This window comes from Delphinus delphis, chromosome 1 (genome assembly GCF_949987515.2).
Source record: "Delphinus delphis chromosome 1, mDelDel1.2, whole genome shotgun sequence".
NCBI classification, from domain to species: Eukaryota; Metazoa; Chordata; class Mammalia; order Artiodactyla; family Delphinidae; genus Delphinus; species Delphinus delphis.
In genome coordinates this window covers 75390282-75411819 of record NC_082683.1, presented here as the reverse complement: position 1 = coordinate 75411819, position 21538 = coordinate 75390282, and the positions used below count along the sequence as shown (strand labels likewise).

The 21538-nt window shown below is 34.8% G+C and overlaps 1 protein-coding gene across 2 annotated transcripts in view; it reads left to right on the top strand.

Annotated features, from left to right (window-relative positions):
• ODF2L (outer dense fiber of sperm tails 2 like) overlaps positions 1-20572 on the top strand; it is a 38792-nt gene extending 18220 nt beyond the window's left edge. For both annotated transcript variants that reach the window (XM_060024792.1, XM_060024783.1), the window contains 9 exons: positions 1115-1224; positions 2276-2411; positions 7231-7341; positions 8672-8776; positions 10746-10904; positions 12201-12286; positions 12369-12531; positions 14871-14996; positions 17470-20572. In XM_060024792.1, the coding sequence (XP_059880775.1) occupies positions 1115-1224; positions 2276-2411; positions 7231-7341; positions 8672-8776; positions 10746-10904; positions 12201-12286; positions 12369-12531; positions 14871-14996; positions 17470-17598 (1125 nt within the window). In that variant the 3' untranslated portion in view covers positions 17599-20572. The remainder of the gene's footprint in view (positions 1-1114; positions 1225-2275; positions 2412-7230; positions 7342-8671; positions 8777-10745; positions 10905-12200; positions 12287-12368; positions 12532-14870; positions 14997-17469) is intronic.
• The last annotated feature ends 966 nt before the right edge of the window (positions 20573-21538 follow it).

Genomic DNA, 21538 nt, shown 5'->3' with positions numbered 1-21538 from the left:
TTTTAATATATTAAAAATATTGCTTTAAAAATATAAACAAAAAATGTCTTGCACATAATAAATGCTGAATAAATACTTGTTCAGTGAGTGCATAAATGATGGAAGGAAAGAAGGAAACACCCAATAAATGTTAACTGTTCATATCACTACTTCTGAGTTCTGATTAATAATTATTGGCACTGTTGTCATTCTAGTGAATTTGTTTCTCTGTAGACTGTAGAGAAGGGGTACAATGGCTACAGATCTCTAGGTGGATTTGTAAAGAGTAGATTCATTTGACAGTTATTTACTGAGAATCTGCTTTATGCCAGGCACTGTTCAAGACCCTAGTAATGAACAAAACAGACAAAAATTTCTACCTCTGGTAGCTCACATTCAAAGTGGGTAACCAACCACTACCACTCTTACTTTCTTGCTGACAGTACTAGTGTTTGAAAGCCAGTGGGGTGACTCTACAAAACAGCTTGGCATAGAACTACCATATGAACCAGCAATTTCATTCCTGGGTATTTATCTGAAAAAAACTGAAAACACTAATTCAGAAAGATATATGCACCCTAATGTTCATAGCAGCATTATTTATAATTACCAAGATATGGAAGCAACCTAAGTGTCCATCAACAGATGAATGGATAGAGAAGATGTGGTGTGTGTGTGTGTATACACACACACACACACACACACACGGGTGACTATTACTCAGCCATAAAAAAAAATGAAGTTTTGCCATTTGCAACAACATGGATAGACTTGGAGGGTATTATGCTACATGAAATAAGTCCAACAGAGAAAGACAAATAAGAGTTCAGTAAATATAAAGGGAATTATCTTCAGTAATTATGAAACATTTTTTGAAAATAGTTCCATCAACATCCTTAATATGTTAAGTTGGAACTGCCACTATGTGCATATAAAGTAATAGTATTATCAAGTCATTATTAAAATTTTCTTTAAAGTTTTCCTGTGTTCAGATTTGTACACTGAAATTTTCTGTAACAAAAGTTCCATACTTTATAGGATGAGTGTTTCCTTGTTTATAATGTATTTATTTTTAGGACCCTGGACAAAACCAGTGTTATGAAATTACAAGATGAGTACTTTATGTATGTTTTAGGAAGCCAAGTTGTCTGAAATAGTTTCAGCTTCCAACGTCTGGAAAAGTCATTATGAGAAAATTGCAATAGAAAAAACTGAATTGGAAGTTCAGATCGAAACAATGAAAAAGTAAGAAAAAAAATTTAGAGCCTTTTTACTGTTTCATAAGAAGTGTTTTCTGTTCTTTCCAACTTGAGTAATTTGTATTTTGGTTCTTATGGATTACATGTGGTAAAGCTGTTTTCTATATGATTGGCTATTTTTGCCATTTATAATTAATAAACTTTTCTTAGTCTACTTTAAAAATACAATAAATATGATTACCCATTAAAACTGCATTGGTGTTCACAAATTATTGTTCCTTAAAGTGTCTTACATGCATAAAAAAGAAAAATAAAAATGCACATATTTTATAAATATATGTATTTACATATATTTATATATAATATATTTATATATGTAGTATAATATATTTTTTATATATAAGCAGATTTTTTAAAATGTTTTTAACAGCAACATCAGCAACGACAGCAAGTTTTTAAATTATTTTATTTTATTTTTTTGGTTGCACCGGGTCTTAGTTGTGGTGGGTGGGCCTTTTAGTTGCAGCATGCACGTGGGATCTAGTTCCTTGACCAGGGATCGACCCCGGGCCCCCTGCATTGGGAGCATGGAGTCTTAACCACTGTGCCACCAGGGAAGTAAAAATACATATATTCTATACTTTGTAATTTACTATTAAGCTAACAATAAATAACTATATATTTGTTTTTGAATGTTTTACTTTCTGTATATTTTCTTCAGTTTTATCATTGAAAACTAGTGTATATGATTTGCTTCTAAAGATTAGTTATTGCCTCACTTGATCCTTTTATTTAACCTTTTCCCTGAAATTGTGTGTATGTGTGTGCACATGTATGAATGATAGAAAGACAGACCTACCTGTGGATCATAGTTTAGATGTTCTACTGACTAGCGAAGAGAATGTTGTGTAATTTTTCATTGGCGTCATCAATGGGTAATTATTTCTATTCAGTTACTCAGTAGTAGTAACCTTATATATAGATTACGGCTTCCTATTTCCTTTGCTGTATGAGTTCTAGTAACTTTTGAAACTACCCTACAAAAATAATTTCAGAAACACACTGTTTGAATGAAAATTTCTATGACTTTTATAAAGGCAAATTATTCATCTTTTGGAAGACCTGAAGAAAATGGAAGACCGTGGAAAAAATTCATGCGAAGAAATTCTTAGAAAACTTCACTCAATTGAATATGAAAATGAAACTCTGAATCTTGAGAATACAAAATTAAAGGTACTATGTGTATGTGTTTATGTATATATGTATAGTATAATGACAACTTAGTCTACTTAGTAGAAGTAACTTGAAATAACAGCAGGTTTAGAGTAGTGCTCTTGTATCATTTTTTTCCTTTATGTTTCTCAAGAGTTTTAGAATATCATTATAATAAGTAACTTCTAAAACTATATCTATATATCTGTATGTACACATATAGGCACACATACTTATATAGAGATATTTAGATGTTTATAGTTGTATATACAAATACATGTAAAGGTTGTTTTCAGCAGTACTAAGATTTATGAAGTTGAATAACTGTCTCTTTGTCTCAACCTAAAAAAGTTTATTTACTCTCCAATTTAGCAGTTAGGTGAATCATCCAAAATTACATTAACTTTAATGCATAAGATTATTTCTAGGTGTCACGGTTACAATAGGATATAGCCTCAGGCGTGGTCCGTTTGAAACCAGAAAGTATGTTCTTGGCTGCTTCATAACCGGAAAGAATTTTCCAACTTAGTCAAATCCAAGGGATGATTGGTTTTTATGTGTACCCAGAGTAAAGATGGGGAAGAAGCTTTTATACATTCTGAGGAAAAGGGTATTTGAGTTCCTAGTCATAGATACATGTAACCTGATGAGACTTGACTAAAGATGATGGCATCATTTTCAGTTCCTTAATACTGTTTTTGGAGGACAGTAAACAGAAGACAGAAAAGAATCTGTTTAATGGAAAAGAAGGCCAGAATTGGCAGTTCAAAACCAGTATGGCATCGGAGAACCTAGCTACTTTTTAGCTCTCTACTCTGCCATTCAAATGGCTGATGGGGCTCCGTCCATTATAGCCAAGATTCAAATAACAGGATGGAGGGAAACAAAAGAAGAATTATCTCCCCCTTTTTCCCCATCTTCTCCTCTTTAGAGAGACTTCCTGAAAGTTCCATACCAGTCGACTCTTCTCCTTATTTAGGTATATGACCCCACCTAGTTACAGGGGAGACTAGAGAATGTAGCCTTCTAGTTATCCTGAACTCTAGCCAAATACGAATACTTCTTATTTCCTGCAACTTGTTTATGTTTTCCTCTATTCCTGTAGTTTTACTGTTCTTACAGTTTGGAATGCGTTTTCTCTCAGTATATAAATCCTGCCTTTCCTTTAAAGTTCAGTTTAAATGCTGCTTCCTCCCAAAGTCTTCTCAATTAGGATGAGTCTTTCCTCATAAACTCCCATCTTTGTATGCACAGGATAATCAGGGGAGGTGTGACATATAGTTAGCTCTTACTCAATATTTATTGAATTAATTCTTTAAACATTTTATTCTAGAAGAGGAAGCAATTTTATTTATTATGTTTATTTTCTTAATTTCCTTGATATCCTTCAGAGAGGGGATTAGAAGGATATTTCATTAATTTTAAGTCTGGTTTTTAATTACATGGTAATGGAATTAATTTTAAATTACATATAAAAATCACTGAGTTAAAGCTTATATATTATATTCTATAAATAATTCAAAAACATGTATTTTTAACTCTCTGAATTTTGTTTAAGGAAAAACATCTAGGTATATTTGGCATATGTTATGCACAATGTAAAATTGTCTAGATGTTGTATTTTGTTACTTTCAATTATTTTAGAATAATTTTAGATTTTAGTTTCAAATGAAGAAGATACTAGCTGATACTGTTTCTAGGACCCCAGTGACCTCCTCTATTAAAAACAACAAAAGTTATTTGGAAGGTTACAAAGTTCTATTTGTTCATTATAGAAAGTTTGAAAAACAGAAAAGCACAAAAGGAAAAATTTAAAAATCACCTATAATCTCACAACTGAAAAATAAGTAAAGTTACTCTTTTAGCATATATATATAATTTGGGGGATTGTGAACTACTTCCAGTTTTGGGTTGGTTTTTTTTTTGCTATTATAATATAAATAAAAATGTGGATACGTTTAGTCTTTTTGCATATATATTTTCTTAGGATAAATTTCTGCAAGTGGAATCATATGGTCAAAAGGAAGACCCATTCTTAATGTTAGTTTTATATATTTCCAGGTCACCCATCGTAAATGGGTCCCTATACTTTTTCCAGTACTAGGCAATTTTAAAACAAGTCTCTCCAAATTTGATAAGTGATCTTATCTAGTTTTGGGGATTTAAATACCATCTATATCCTGGGGGCTCTCAAATTTATATCTCTAGCCTAGACCTTGCCTCTGAATTCCAGACATGTATTCTACTGCTTACTTGAAATCTCCACCTGGATATTTCATAGGTGTCTCAAAGTTATCATGTCCAAAATAGAGTTCCTATATTTCCCAATACAGTTCATCCTACAGTTTTCCTTGTCTCAGTTAATGGCAGTCATCCTTTCTGTTACTTGACTCCTTTCTCTCACACCTGCTTCCAGTTTGTCAGCAGATCTACTTCAAATATATCCAGAATTTGACCACTTCTCACCAGCATCACTGTCATCCTGGTTCAAGCCACCATCATGTCTCATTGTTATAGTGACTGCCTACCTCTTCTCTTTGCTTCTGCACTTGCCCCTGCCCCTGCAGTCAGCATTCAGTGTAGCAGTAAAGTAGTTCCTATAAAAATGTAAGTCAGACCATGTCACTGCTCTGCTCAAAACCCTTCAGTGATACCTTGATTAATAGAGTAAATATCTACAAGGCATTACACTATCTGGCTTTCCATTACCTCTCTGACCTCATATCCTTCCACGCTTCCCTTTGTTTTCTTGCTTTCTGCCACATTGGCCTTCTTGCTTTTTCCCCTAACTGGCCAGGCTTTCTCCCACCATTGCCTTTCTCTACAGGAATCCTCTTCCCTCAAAGAGCCATACTTCCTTTTGGTGTTTACTCCCAAGTCCCTTTCTCAGGAGGCCTCCCTGGCCCATTCCCAACTTGTCCTTACTGTCTTACTTTTGTGTATGATATATTTTACTTCTTGTTTTTTGTCTATATACCCCTTATTTGTGTCTATCTATACATAGAGTACATTAAGCTCACAATGGAAGGGATTTTTGCTTCTTATGTTCACTACTAGAAGACTGTCCATTGCCTAGAGCATTTTTTAATAACTAGTAAGTATAATTTTTCATGTATTTGTTGATCATTTACATTTCTGCCTTTTGGAATTACCTACTCATTATCTTTTGCATGTCTTTTTTCCTAATTATTATATAAGACCTCTCTCTGTATTAATCTTTTGTCATAATCTTTTACTTTTTTCACATTTTGTTAGGCTCTTTAGTTTCTTGAGGGGCTATGAAATTTTGGAGATATATGTACATGTACATATGCATGTATATATATGCATGTGTGTGTTTGTATGTGTGTGTGTGTGTGTGTATATCTTTTTTTCCTTTTCGGCTTCTGCTGGGAGTCTCACATTTCTGCACATCTGACTGCCTGTGATCCAGATACAGACTGTCTTTTCAAGGATGTTTGTATAGTGAACGTCCTTGGAAGATAACAATGTTTCCTTCTACCAAAAGGCATGCTTACTACGTGTTATAAGAGATTTGGGTTCCCTAAACTCAGAGTTGCTTCTGTATACAACCCACTGCATGTACAGGTGTCATCTGGCCCTCTTGGTGTTGCTCTGCGGGAAGTGGGGCTTTGGAAACGAACACAGATGCTAATATCTGGCTACTGCTATTGCTTTGAGTAATAAAGAAATTAAGACTCTGACCCAGGAGTCTTGTGTCTTCTGCTAGCATGCATGAAACTGTGCTAGGCTAACTGATAAACTTGGAGGATAAAATCTCAGACTCTTACAGTTCATGATAATCATCTTTTGATTTTATGCTTAGTTAGGTTTTTGCTATCCTAAAATCAAATCAAATTTTACCTGGATCTTCTGTGAAAAACTTTAAGCTTAACTTTTAAATATTTAATACATTAAAATAAATATATAATTGTTTAATATAAAAATCATGTTTGCTGAAGGCAAATAGTTAAATCTGCTTTTTTCCTAATAAATGGTTGTCTTATTACCATTATATAGTGATCCATATTTTCCCCATTTATTCAAAAATCCAACCTTTGTCATACACTAAATATAATCTTAGTGTATTTTTCTTTTTCTATTCCATAGACCTCTATATTATTATGTTAGTGTCTTAATAATTTTAGTTCTTTATACATTTTAATATCTAATAAGTACTGAGATTCTCTAGTATCTTTTAAAATTTTTATTAGTCTCTTTATTTTTCCATATGAATTTTAAATTAATTTTGTCATATTCCTCTTCCCCTCAACTGTTATACTTTTGGTTGTAATTACAGTAAAGTTTTATTGATTTGGAAAAAACTGATATGTCAAGAGTATTGAGTCCTCCCTTCCAGGAACATGGTCTTTCTATTTTCCAAGTCTTTTTCATCAGTAAATTTTTAAAGTTTAAAAATAGGTCTTGGGGCTTCCCTGGTGGCGCAGTGGTTGAGAGTCTGCCTGCCGATGCAGGGGACACGGGTTCATGCCCCGGTCCGGGAAGATCCCACATGCCGTGGAGCGGCTGGGCCCGTGAGCCATGGCCGCTGAGCCTGCGCGTCTGGAGCCTATGTTCCGCAATGGGAGAGGCCACAACAGTGAGAGGGCCACGTACTGCAAAAAAAAAAAAAAAAAGGTCTTGCATAAGTCTTATTAAGGTTGCTCATAAATATTACTAACTTCCTGAAATTCCTAATTTTAGATGGTAATTATATGCCATCAGAAATAATTATTTTATTAGCTTCGTTGATAAATGAGTTATGTTTTTTAATGCTATAGCACTGGAGTACAAATGAATTCTAATGATTTATAAAATCTATTTATATATTCCTTAATAGACTACACTAGCTGCTTTGAAGGACGAGATTGCCTCTGTTGAAAATGAGCTCTTAGAATTGCAAGAAGTAGAAAAACAACAGAAAGCTCTTATTGAAGTTTATAAAGCTCAGGTGATCATTGCATTTATTTTAATGTTTGTTAAATTTGGTAGATAATTTAAAACACTGCATTTGTTTATGATGCAAAAAAGCAGAACTGAAGAAAGGTGGAGTTATTATTTGTGATAAAATATGATATATCCCAAATATTTCTTAAGGTCCCAAATACTTTTATAAAATGATGATTCTGCTGATTCCTGATTTAAATATCCTGTGTTTATATTGGTTATTCCTAAAAGTAGATCTAAAATTAATTACATAGGTGTAATGTGAACCTATAATAATCCTATTAGTTAATTTTGGTTATGTTTGTTGTCTTGTATTTTTAATGGTATTGTTTTAGAATAATGACTCCCTTCAAGGGTCATTAAAGCACAATATTTCCTCTTTCCAAATAAATAAAGTATAATTCAGATTTACTCACATGAAAGACCTGGAAGAGAACAGATGACAATATGTATGGAATAGAGAGTGTGTTAATTGGTAATTTATAGAAAAGCTTAAGTATTAGAAAGTTTAAGAAAAACTTCATTTGAAGGATGGGACTTATGTAGGTCCTTGAGTGGGTAACAAACTGTCAATAAAGAGCTTGATTTTCTTGGAAGAGAGTGTTTGAATTGAAGAATAATGAACTAAAGGTTAAAACTTAAGGAGGGGCATAATGTAGGTAAGTAGGAAGCGCTCCATCCCAATGGTTTAGATAGAAAATTGGAGTTGAGACATCCAGTTAGAATATTGCCGTCATCCCAGCTGGAGGTAAGAATGGAGGCTGTGATGGACTGTGCAGTGCGTTACTGGGAATGTCATCTGGGTCTTCCAGCTGGTTGTTCTGGTTTAATCCCCCATCAAGAATACTGTAGATGAGTTACCATATTCTTGACTCTGGGCCTTGTATAAAGTGCTCAGATATTTTTTGAGCAGATTTTGATTCGGAGTGTGAAATAATTGGTTTGGGAGCTAGTTTGGACCAGAGACTGATTCTTTAAAGTGACGTGGGCCTGCAAATGAGGATCTCTCTCTAATATTCAGAGCTCAGGTGAAGATTCTAGAAGTATTGATGGGAAAAGACAGGTAAATCATAAAAGGATTGTGGATTAGAGTAGAGCACTGAGTGATTCCTGTATTTAAAGAAGGAATAACATTAGATAAACATACTGAGAGTATTAATAGGAAAAGAAGGAATAACATTAGATAAACATACTGAGAGTATTAATAGGAAAATGATAATGGGTTTAAAATTGAAATTTTAAAATTTAAATTCAATTTTTTAGCTTTTTATTTCATACAGGGGTCCTAATAATAAAATAATGCATCTTACTTTAATAATATATTTTATTTTCAGATACAGAAGTTGCAGGAAGCAGCTGAAATGGTGGAAAGCAGATGTGAAAGTTTGCTACAAGAGAATAACCTAATAACAAAAAACAAAAATAAAAAATTAAAGAAGGTAAGTTTGACATTTTAAACAATAAAATAATGTTTTATGTATGTTTTGTACTTTATATAAATTCTTTAATTTTGGTCATTTTCTTTAGTTTAGACCTAGAAATTATCTGTTCTCGATTTCTGTGGCAGTTTGTTTTCTAAGGACATGACGTTTCGTCCAGGCTTGAAATGTTTGTTTGTGTGAATATTTTTTTTTACTTTTTCCAAAATATTTGGGAAATAACATAAATGTATAATTTTTCTGATACAAGAGCAGACTTAAGTAGCAGAAAAAATGGTTATTTGTCCCTGAGCTTCATGCAAAGTTGAATACCTTTCATTTTTAATCTTACCTTTTTATTCTGGTAGTAAATCTTTTGTGTACAAAAGCAAAGTAAATATTCTCTGCTAAATGCTTTTATGGAAGAAAAATAACATTAAAAAACCCAACATCATTTACTTTTTTTTCACCCTATTGCCAAAGAATGAGGGGAAGTTCAGTGTTGGCAAGTTATGATGTTTTTGTGAATATTTTTAAGTTTTTAAATGAAACTGCATCCCTTTTTGGGTCTTTTCACGTTGTTTTGGTAAGGAAGCAGCAAAAGTTGTAGGACGCTGACTCCCCTGACTCCCGGCTGGGGACATCATGGGATGTTACTGGTCAGTTCCAACTGAGTGTAATAAAGTGACTGTCTCTGGGTCGTCCCCACATCTTGGAATTGAGAAGTCTGAGTGAGGCACCAATGTGAAGAAGAAAGAGGTCAGCCAGAGCAGACATTCTGCTGGTTAAAAGAGATAAAGGTAGCCTATCAAATGTGCAACTTACTACTTAGAATTATCAATACTTTTCACCTATTTTTAGCAGAGCAGAGAAGAAATCATTTCATACCTCTTGATCAGTTTTTCTCATGAGACATACCAATGCAAATATCTCCTCTTTTGTAGGCAGCACTCTAAATAAATGTCTATTTAAAAAGCCTATTCAAAAGGCCAATGGGGCAGGAGCCTGTGATTTTCAAATACTGTGAGGTCACAATGTTTTCTTACTGGTATTAAACCAGACAAGCCATTATTATTTGTTTTTCTAATGAAATGCATCCTTTTTCTTTCCTACTGTTTTAAGTCTCCTGGTTTTCTCATGGGCTCTTAGATGTTTGGGAACCCAGAGGTAGGCTTTGTTCTACTTTTATCTTTTGTGATCAAGAATGCCAGATGTTGCACAGCAGCTCTGTGTGTTTCCTGTCTCAGGGAAAGAGTCTAGCTCTTGTTTTCCCTCCCTATGAACATCCTAAGTGCCCTATGTCGTGTTATTTTTTCTTAACTAGCAGTACAAGCATTTTTTTAGGGCTGCTTCTTGTCACATCTCCACAAAAGTGCCACAGTGAAGAATTGCAGCAGCCAAAGAGATTAATATAGATACAGTTAGATTTGTTCTTAGTAACATATAACATGAATGATCAAATTATAGTCTACTGAGTACTGATGATATTAGCTATTTTGAATTTATATACAGTAAACCTACTGATTTGGACTAAGCTGAGCACGGCAAGGCTGCTCTAATTGAAATATCTGAGTTACCAGATCGAATGACAGAGAGTCTAAAGTTACTTTAGCCTGATGGCTGGACAGCAGAAAACTACCATACCAGCTTTCTTAGTAATATCTATACTTGAATATAAATGACAGAATTCAAAAAAGTTTACTTTCCTAAGTAATTTAAACAATCTCCCTGCAAGCTAATATTACCATAGTCGTTTATTCAGCAAACTTTTTGGAAACTAATTGAAGTCCAGCCCACTTTTGAGTCATACATTCTTATTTAGCAGAGGCTAACTTAAAGTTTATTCTTATTTATTTGGTTAAATCTTTTTTAAAAAACTATTATACCTAAAACATTTACTATATTGCAAGCATATCTAGTATTTAAGATAGTAGAAACGTTAATGCTGAATGTGTGATCTTGCACTTATTTCCCTAATGCTACAACTCAGGTGAGAGGCCAGATGGAGTCTCATCTGAAGGAGTTAGAGCACGACCGCGATTCCTTGACGGCAGCAGAACAGAAGCTTCACGAGTGTCAGGAGAGCCTGCAGCACCACAAGGGGAAATGTGCAGACCAAGCACACGCCATTAGGGAGCTTCAGGGCCAGGTGTCCAGCCATCATTTTGATTTTTGCTAGATGTGTTAAATGCTTTGGAATAATCTCACCAGTTGAGGGCACTCATGTCAGGGGGTGATTATTTTACTCTCATCTAAATAAGTTGATAAAAGGTCAGTTTCATGCAAATACTATATTATTTTCAAGGTATTTTTTAAAATATTGGTAATTAAATTTGCTGATTTAGTTTATTCATACAAATCTGTATTTAGACATTTGAGGACATAGTAATAGCATGAGTGAAGGAACAAAGCTATGTTTACATGTATATTTTTTGATGTTAGGATAAGGTAAATTATTGTAATTTACCTTACAAAAACTAGAATTTATTTCAATTAGAATTATGTACCAAGTTTATTTGTATTATTCTCAATTATTTTTTTCAACATATACTTTTTTTACTCCATCAGAAGAGAGATCGTGGGTGCCATACAGCCATCTCTTAACTCAGTGCCTAGCACATAGTAAACAATAAATATTTTTTTAATTATTTTTCAAAGAAGCTTGTTCAAAGGTGGTGGCAAGTCTTTTTCTTTATCTGCAGAATAATTTTAGGAAGGATTCCCTATCTTTCAAATGTAATCTGGATTTAATATTGAAATGCATCCTCATTTTAAAAACAGGCAAACAAAACTTTGCTGAGTTTAAGTTCCTGAAAAGAGATCTTTCTAGGAAAATGTCAGATCACATAGATAACCTAAATTACTAATTGAAATTATGAGAAAAATTCTATTTTTATTTTTCAAAACATCTTAAACTATTTAAATATAGCTTTTGAAGCAATGGGAAGAATATTCTGTCTTGGCATGGGCAGGTGTGTCTTTGGTTGATTTGCTTATCTATTTTATTTTGCTTCTCACAAATACGGTTTTTACTCAGAGTTACAACTTCACAGATATTCAATTATCAATCACTATCTGTAAGTGAAACAGAAAACTGTAAGAGTAACCCTAAGTATCCAACAATAGGAGATTACTGTTTAAAATCTTCACATTTACTTAATAAATGTTCTTTTTCAATAAAACATTACTCAGAATGTTTTAATTGCCATCTTTCAGTAAAATTTTTCGTAGATTTTCCGTGAGGCAACGTAGTTTTTTTTTAATTAACCAGGAATTTAAGAACTTGTATTTTAACAATGTAATATTTCTTGGTGTCTCTCTGTATAGGAGTAATAATAATATTTATACCTTCTTCTTTTTTATAATTGTTCTAATGATAAACTATATAGATTTCTTTGGAAGTTGATTATAAAGAAAATAACCAAGAAAACTTTTTCTCCTTTAGGTTGATGAAAATCATGATCTTCTGACAAAGCTTTCTCTGGAAGAGGAAAATTATCTTATTCAGTTGAAATGTGAAAACCTTAAACAGTAAGTATTAAATTGACTTAAAATTGGTGTTACCTTTTTTTCTACACAGTATAATTTTAAAATATATGTCTTCTGTAAAAAGAAAATTAGAACAGATGGATGCAGAAAATAAAGAGCTTGAAAAGAAGCTGGCAAACCAAGAAGGATGTCTTAAGCATACCAATCTTGAGTTTAAAGAGAAATCTGCAGAATATAGAGCATTGGCCAGACAGCTGGAAGCTGCTGTAGAAGAAGGAAGACAAAAGGTACAGATGGCCTTTATTCAGAAACTTTTTAATTAGTTTACCAAAGAGTCATCTTTTGAAACAGACAATATCTCATCTTGCCAAACCTACAGTTATTGTTTTTATCCTGATGACAGGGTGAAGGGAGCAATTACATTTTTGTTTTTTACCTGCTTTTCCCTTTTGGAGCTAAACAGATAGATTACTGGTCCAGAGTTACTTCACTAAATAAATGATGATGTGGCAGGGTAAAGGGCAGAGATGGAAAACACTTTAAAGAAGTCCCCCCTCTTTTTTTTTTTAAATGAAACCACAGCAAATATGCAAATTATTGAACCTTTTGGTTTTGATCAGGATTCAGTGAGCTATAAAGCTCAACTCCCTTTTCTTTTGGCAAATGTTGTTGTATAAATAAATACAGACAAGAATTAATTTCCAGTTAAATCCATCTGGATAGCATTTAATACATATCTCACTGTCTGTCAAGCATTCTGCTAGTGCTTATGATGCAAAGATGAATAAGACCTGGCCTCAGCTCTCAGGACACTCACAGTCCAGTAGGGAGATAACATGTGAACAAACAAATGTCATCCAGCAAGTAGGTGCTACAATGCAGGGAAGATACAAGGTACACCAAGGGAGTGTGGTTAGTTCAATCTGGAGAGGAGGAGAAAATGATTCAGGAAGATCTCAAAGAAGAGGTAAATTTATCAAGTGATTTGAAAATGTAATCTTGAAAGACACGAGGTGGGCTTTGGAATCCACAAGAAGTAGATTTGAATTCTGGCTCTGACACATTATACCCTGACCCAGGGCAAGCTACTTTCTAAACTTTAGTTTTTTAATTGATAAAATGGGGATGATGAATTTCCTCATAGGATTGAATGATGCCAAAAGGAGATTGTCTATACCCTGATGACTCTCAGAAGTATATCTCCGCCCCAGACTTTTCTCTATCCTGACATCTAAATTCATATATTCTGCTACTTATTTGACATCTCCACTTAACATAGGCATCTCAAACTTAACATGTCCAGCACCAAATTTTGAATCTATCTGTCTAGACTCTCTTCCACCCATGGTCTTTCCCAAGCCTGTTAAAGGCAGTTCCACAAGGGTGAGATAACATCTGATATCCTTGAAATGTGGCTCTTAAATCGTAAGTGTCATATAGATATATTTTGATTTTTTTTTTAACTCCAGGAAAGCAATTTAAATTGACTTTGAAAGACACATCATTGAATGAAAGCTAAGTAGTAAAGTGTACTGCCAATGATAGACGTGTAATCCAGATTTCTCAGTTCCAACCTTTGGGAGGAAAATAAGAAGTGACTTTATCCTGGGTTCAGACTAAATGGACTTTGGAAATGCTAGGTGCTCTCAGATTCCTTCTCACAAGAGTTCAGTTCCCAGAGATGTGTCTGCCCTCTCCTTTCTTTCCTGCTACAATGGAATATGGGGTTGTCTTTAGTTCCTACCACATGAGGAGTGCCATCACTGCACTGTCACCATTGTCTACACTGCTGGACATTGTAAAGGACACAGATACTTGTCCTGAGGGCCCTTTCTCCCACAGCTTCAAATCCTGCTATCCTCACAATCACCCTTGGAATTTGTGCACAAGAAATCTTTGTAAATAACTTTATAATAACTTAGAACTTAGTCCATGGGAGTGAGATTAGAGGACAGTCCTTTCTACTAGCTCCTTGCTCCTGAACTAGTCCCTGCGTCCACTGTCATTCTTATGGATCCAACCCAGCATTCCTGCAGATAGGCTCCCAAGTATCTGAATCCTTGGATGAATGTAGCTAAGCTAGACTTTCTGCTAAAATAAGCCATCGGAGAAATATGAAAACTCAAATTCAGAACATTTTGGAAGTGAATGAATGAAAAACCAATCTCGTGTGTGTGTGTGTGTGTGTGTGTGTGTGTGTGGTGTAAATATCACCTACCCTGCCCCCAGTTCTGTCCATCCAAGTCTATAATCAGCGTTGGTTGTGGACTTTATATGTCCCACCACCACTCCAGACACCATGGTAAATATAAATACTGTAAAACATGGCAATTGGTCATAGAAATATAGTATTGGGGAAAACCTACCAACGTCACAGAGCAGTGCAAATACGTATACCTCTTCCACTTCAAGCTAATTTTTCAGGTACTTACACAGCAAAGAGGAGAATACATGCTTACACTATGCGTTTCTCAAGATAGAACATCTTTAAACACTTTCTAATTAAATTGTCTAATATCCAAATAATACCTGTTTGGAAAGAAGTGATACAGTATAACGATGTCAAGGCTTTAAATCATATTTTAAAGAAAGCACATTTAGTTTTTTCTTTTAATTAAAATTACAGGTTTCTGAAGAAATAGAGAAAATGTCATCTAGAGAAAGGGCTTTACAAATTAAAATATTAGATCTGGAAACTGAGCTTAGAAAGAAAAATGAAGAACAAAATCAACTTATTTGCAAAATGAACAGTGTAAGTATTAGTATGGCTTAATGTATTTTCATTAAAAATAAGTTAGCATTTAGCATTCTTACCTTGGAGTTTAGTTATAAACAATTAAAATACAAAGTGAGGGGAATCAAGGCTATTGCTTTACTGATAGTATTAAAAATAACAAATAATATAAATCATAAAAAATAAAAATGGGGGCTTCCCTGGTGGCGAAGTGGTTGAGAGTCTGCCTGCCAATGCAGGGGACACGGGTTCATGCCCCGGTCCGGGTAGATCCCACATGCCGCTGAGCAGCTGGGCCCGTCAGCCATGGCTGCTGAGCCTGCGCGTCCGGAGCCTGTGCTCCGCAACGGGAGAGGCCACAACGGTGAGGGACCCACGTACCGCAAAAAAAAAAAAAAAAAAGTCAGCATTTGGGCAAAGAATTATTATCCTGCATCCTTGGTAGCATCTATTACATTTCCCCCGAAGTCTCATCAGGCCCTTTCCCTGCATATTACTTTTACATGACAAATGCTTAATGAAAGTTACAGATATCATTGACTTATTTTCTTTCTAATATGAGTTTTTCAGTTTTTAAGATAAACACTTATTATGAGTTAGATTTTGATATGTCTTAAATAATGCATATTATATTTTAGAAAGTTACAAGTTGGTGTTAAGTAAACATTTTATATCTGCATGTGAAGTGGATACTTTGGTCCACTCAGCCATGAGATGAGAATACCAAATTGGCTGTGTTTAATTAGTCTTCTAATGTTTTTTCCTAACTATTCATGAAACAGTCAGATGGCATAACAAACTGTGAAAGCTGGCACTAGTTGGGACTGAATTACTTGAAAACTATCTACTTAACAGTGACACAGGAAATAATACTTTATTTTTTCCAGGAGCCAAACTCCATGAAAACTATTTTTTCATTCCCAAGCATCTAAATCATTGAAAACCTGAAAGGTTCAAAAGTTAAATGAGTTTTGACGTGCAATATTTTAATTTTATTGCCATCAAAAGTTCCATGGCAATTTAATCAGAACAAAACATTTCTCATCTTTAATTTAGCACAGGCCTTCCCTTTATTTCAAAACTTTTTTTTTTAACTCACTGTCAGACTTTCTGTTGTAAAATATGTGTGACATTCTTTGTGTAATTGAAACTTCTGAAAAAATAAAATAAGTATTAAGATGAGGTGTGTTTGCTATAATATTCCCAGTACTTGGGAATATTAAAGCTGCTAAAATAGGTAGATTTAAGATCTGATGTTTTGCTAAACCTGATCATTTTTACAGTAGTAAGAAACTAGAATTCTAACCATAGATTTAGACATTGCTGAAAAATGGGTTTATGAGTTCTTTCCCTTCCAGAGGGCAGTTTAGTTGGCAATTCAGTATTTGTTTTGTATACAAGGCTTAGCTCCATCTGAACTGTAAGCACCCTGAGAGGCTGTCTCATAGTTAATTGTATGCTGGTGTCTTCTAGGGTGCCCTGCCCACAGTGGCAGGCCTCTACAGATTTTCTGCCCAGGTGCTCCGGGGGAGGGCGGAGTGCTTGCACAGACCCAAGGGTGACCCTCAGCAGCTTACCTCAGACCAAGAAGCCTGACATGTCTTTGGAGTCTTATATATTATACTAAAATCCATGTATATTTTGCTTTCTACCTTACAGTATGTGTGTTTGTATTAATATTTTTCCCTCCCAAGTTGTTGAGTAAAATCGATGTTCCTCAAAGATTCACTATATCCATTCTGTGACTTTGTGTAGCTCAGCCTAGCAAGTTGTTTCATACCACCCACCACACTTCCCCTGGGGGCATCGCTCAGTTTCACAAGGTATTGGGTGTCATTGAACACCTGATAGGAAGGATATAAAAGATTTTTCTTCTCAAGGTGCCTACATTTTAGTTGGAAGCTAGATGATATTTGCAGCCTGTCTATCTAAAGTATTTTCAGTGAACAGATCTCTTGGGAATTTATATGCAGCTGAATATTTTAAAAATACATTACATTTAAAATTTTTTCCTCAAAGAATACCTATGATATTGAGTTCATTTTATTTTTTAAAAGATTCTAAAAATAAAATATTCATATTATCAAAACTAGAATTCTATCAGTTTTTAAGATAGCAAAAGTCATTCTTTTAGGCAAAGAAAATGGCAAAAACTAGTATTAAAATATGTCATGTTAAATGTAATAGAAATTAATAGTTTTAAGTAAAATTCATTTGAGTTAATCATGTTAAATATGTAATAATTTGCGGCTAAGTGAAGGTGTATTACAGCAAACTCTGTCACAGTAGAGATCAACCATGTATGTGCTTTATTCTAGATTTTAAAGAAAAGTGAGCTCTAAATTAATAATCAACACATCAGATGTTAGGATTCTTTCTTTAAAAAAATTAAAAACCATGTATTCAATTATTGTGTATATAAATTTTATATTATGACTATCCTTTGATATGAATGTCATTATTAATTATCTTTATTTCTTTTTTTATTTAGAAAGCACAACATCAGGAAGTATGTTTGAAAGAAATACAGCATAGTCTTGAAAAGTCGGAGAATCAAAATGAGAGTATTAAGAATTATTTACAGTTTCTTAAAACTTCTTATGTAACAATGTTTGGATAAATTGTTGGATTTATTTTCTATAAGCAATAGGTTTTTACTATGAGTCTAAAAAGTAATTAGATAAAAATTAAATAAATATACTATCTGTTGCTATATTTTATGATTTATGGGTGGTACTATTAGGGTTTTTATGTAAAGATTTTTGAAACATAATTTATTATCCAGTTGAAACTTTAAAACAAGATACATGTTAGTATTCCTTTTTTGCTGGATAATCTTCACTTAGCTCTGGATTAATATCTATTTAATTTATTTTGGTTTTTGGAATATTTTACACACAGAAAAGAAGCCAGAATCATTCTTTGTAGCAACTATTCAAGTGAATTTGTAATAAACCTAGGCCAATTATGAGCCAAATACATGATTTTAAATAATGTATATAATTGTTTTACATTATGGTGCTGTATATTTATATATTAATATAATAAAGGAAAATATTCTGGATATTATTTTTAATAATGATATCATTGCATACTTTCTAAAGATACCAAAGGTCTCAGTGTACTTAATATTATTTCAAATATGCAGAGATGCCATTATAATTCCTGTGAGGTTTTAAATATAGAATTTTAAGTCATGGCTACTAAATGCCAACTGACGGTAACAGGTGAAAATATGTTGGCATGCATTGTTTCTTTATAAAGAATAGGCATTTAGGCTCTCCTATAAATTCATAGTCTCTTTTGTTCTTCATCTTATGTTAGTGATTGTCTGATATTATTAGTGTAGACATTCTGAAATCCCTGAGTTAAGTGAAAGATTAAAGGGGAATAGCTTGTCCCACCCCTACGCATGGCCAGCTCACATGGGATGATCAAAATAAACACTCTTAATCCCAGGAAGCTTTAGAATAAGGTGTTTGTTATTGGGATGACGTAGAAGAGCTACCAAGAACATGTTCTCTGTAATCTCCTAGCCTATGTGTCAAGGCAGGATACTCTAAAAGGGGACGGATGTAATTGACAAGGGATCAAGTAGTAGTGACTTCTCGCAGAGAAAGGCTTGAGAGCTGTTTATTCAAAGAACACTCAGGTCTCAAAAGATTGTTCAAAGAGGCAAGTTGTGTACTACACAGTCCAGCCTATGAACAGAGCTCAGTCCCCCCAAGGTGTTTTATCCACTTCTGACCAGAAATGGGGGCCTGCTTATCTCTGGTCCCCTCACTCCTAAGACTGCCATATCATCTGCAGGGGCTTACTTCCCTGTGACCCAACTGCTTCATAGTATTTTTCTTAAAATAGCAAAATACAGTAATTTCAGAAACTGGCCACATTTCTTTCCCAACAATTGCCAACAATATTAGAGTTGCCTTTTAATTTTAAATCATAGTACTTGTGGTACTAAAACACATGCTTGACCCTTGTGGTCCTTTCTTCATCTCCTACGGCAAAGACAGCCTTAGGAAATACTCACGTGAAAGAAAACTAAGGTTCTTGAGTATATCCCACTAGACTGTGAACTCTTTAAGGGCAGAACTGTATCTTATTTATGATTCTGTTTCAGCCACCACATAATACCTGATATGGATACTCAGTTGATGTTTGTGAATAGGTAGATAGATGGGTGTTAAGAGAGGGAGGTATTCATATTCCTCCCTTAGATATGACAAAATGTAAGCATAGAGGGATTAACTTCTGTGGCTGTGATATAAAACTCTTTGGGTTTTAAAGTTGGCATTTGAACTCAAGCCTTCTGACTCCAAAATTAAAAGTTCTATGTACAATACTTTTCTCCTGTTGTAAGCTGTGACAGCAGCAGTAGCCCAGCAGCAGCATTGCTGTTATTTATTGAGTACTAGTCTGTGCCAAAGTTCTGAGTGTAGTACATGTATTAATTCATTTAATCTTTATGTCTGATGAGAAAGGTGCTATTAATTAGATTTACTCTTCAGGAAACCAAAACACAGAAAAGTTAAGTAACTTGCGCAAGGTCACACAGCTAGTAAGTAGCAGGCATCCAGAGTCTCTGCTCTTAACTATGACCGTACTACCTTCATGTATATTTCATAAATAAAGGTAATGGTTTCTTTTAACAAGCATGCATTGCTTCATCTATGAATACTTTCTCTTTTTTATATTTTTAATTTTTATCAAAGTAATTTGTGCATATGGCATTTAAAAATTGGTCCCCGCAATATTTCATCTGGACTGTGGAAGGAAAAGTCTTACTGCAAAGTCCCTAAGGTTAGTACTCAGATGCTAGTGACACAGAATAACAAAGGAAGTTTGTGGGAGCCAGGAGAACTGTAACAATCTCTGTGCTTAATGTTTCCATGTGAAACATTAAGCACAGACATTCTGCTCTTCTGACGTGTGAACCAAACTCAGCGTCAGGTTCAGAGTCAGTCTCCTGGAGTCCCCAAGCAGTGTTTGCTTCCAACTTCCCATCATCCCAAAAAGCCCTTGTTCCCACAGTACTAACAGGCTGGCAGGATCTTCTCTTTATCCTTGATACTCAGGGCCTCATGACTTTCTTAAGTTCTAAAAGTTTCCTTCCATTATTTATGGGATTATTACCTCTCCACATGTTCCTTTCCTCTTCCTTGATTTGTCTCCTGGATCTGACCTCCACGCAGCTTACCTTTTCCCTCAGGTTATCTGTCACTGGGTTTCTTGTGAGGTATTTCTTCCACCTGATTTTTCTAACCACTTACATGGTTCTCAAGGGCAGTCATTCTCTTTTTCTGTTGGGTACTGAATTTCTAAATAAGAAGGATTGATTTTTAGTTCCCGAAAGTGGTGGGGTTTTTCTCGTTTTTTTGTTTTTCAGCACTGTAATTCCGTTCTGTGTTCATTAAAATTCTCTTGTTTCTTCCATTGGTTCTACCTCAGCAGGCATCTCCTGTTTCTATTGTGTTGGCCATCTTTCTTTCCGAGAGCGAGAGCCGTAAGTGAGTTTTAATTTTCCTTGCCTGCTCATGGTTGTTTCCCTCAGTCCCTGCCAGCAGCCTGCCTTGCACATTTCTGGGGCAGTATCAAACTAAGTTGTGGCTTCAATACTCGTGGGCCTGAAACCTCTTACCCTACGCTGCGGTGCTGTGAGCAGCCATTCTGCTCCCAGACTTTTTCAGTCACAAGTATCAGTGTTTTTCCAACTACCAGTAATGGAAGCACTTTACTCCACTGAAGAGTCTCCTTCGAGGTTTTCTGGGGTCAGCAAGTTTGTTGCAGAAACAAGTGAAGTTCACGTTGGAGGGGAACACCGGGCAGTATCTGTACCTGGAACAATGTGCAGCACTTTAAAGAATGAATTCAGTCTATATCTACTGGCCTGAGATTTGTGCATGATTTTTATTTTTAGGGTAAAAAAAGTCACAGAATTTTGTATTAGGTATGATTCCCTTTTTGTAATCAAAACAAGCATCTCTCCATTTGTGTATGTAAGTTCACATATGTTGGTATGGGCATGGAGGAAGGCGTAGAAAAGCCTACATGCCTTGGTAGGGGTGGAGGAAATAGTAGTAACTTTTCACTTATTCTGATGAGATTATATTTCAATTGTTTTTTTCTAGTCAGATAATAATTTAAAGGTTGAAGGACAGGCATGATAGGTATAGAGTGGAAGAAGAGTAGGCTTGATGAGAGGTTATGGCCTGAGAATGGAATACTGGAATTTGATTTTCAGAGGTGGAGTAATTTGGGACAAGGAAAAAGTGGAGAGAATCCTGCTTGAGGAGGAGCTGGAGGTCACTGGAGTCCAGGATGTTGAGCTGAGAAGCCTTGGGTGTGAAGCTTTCTGGGATGCAGAAGGCGTTGGGTAGAGCTGAAGGACAAGCATCCTGGTTAAATGTGAGTGGATGAGTAATGACTCCAGGGAGGAATGAAGCCTTGAAGCTCTATCGGTGGTTTCTGATTGCATTTAGAATAAAATCCAGAGTCCTCAACATGACCCTCAAGGCCCTGCATGTCCTGGCCCTCACATTCATGGCCTTAAGGCCTTG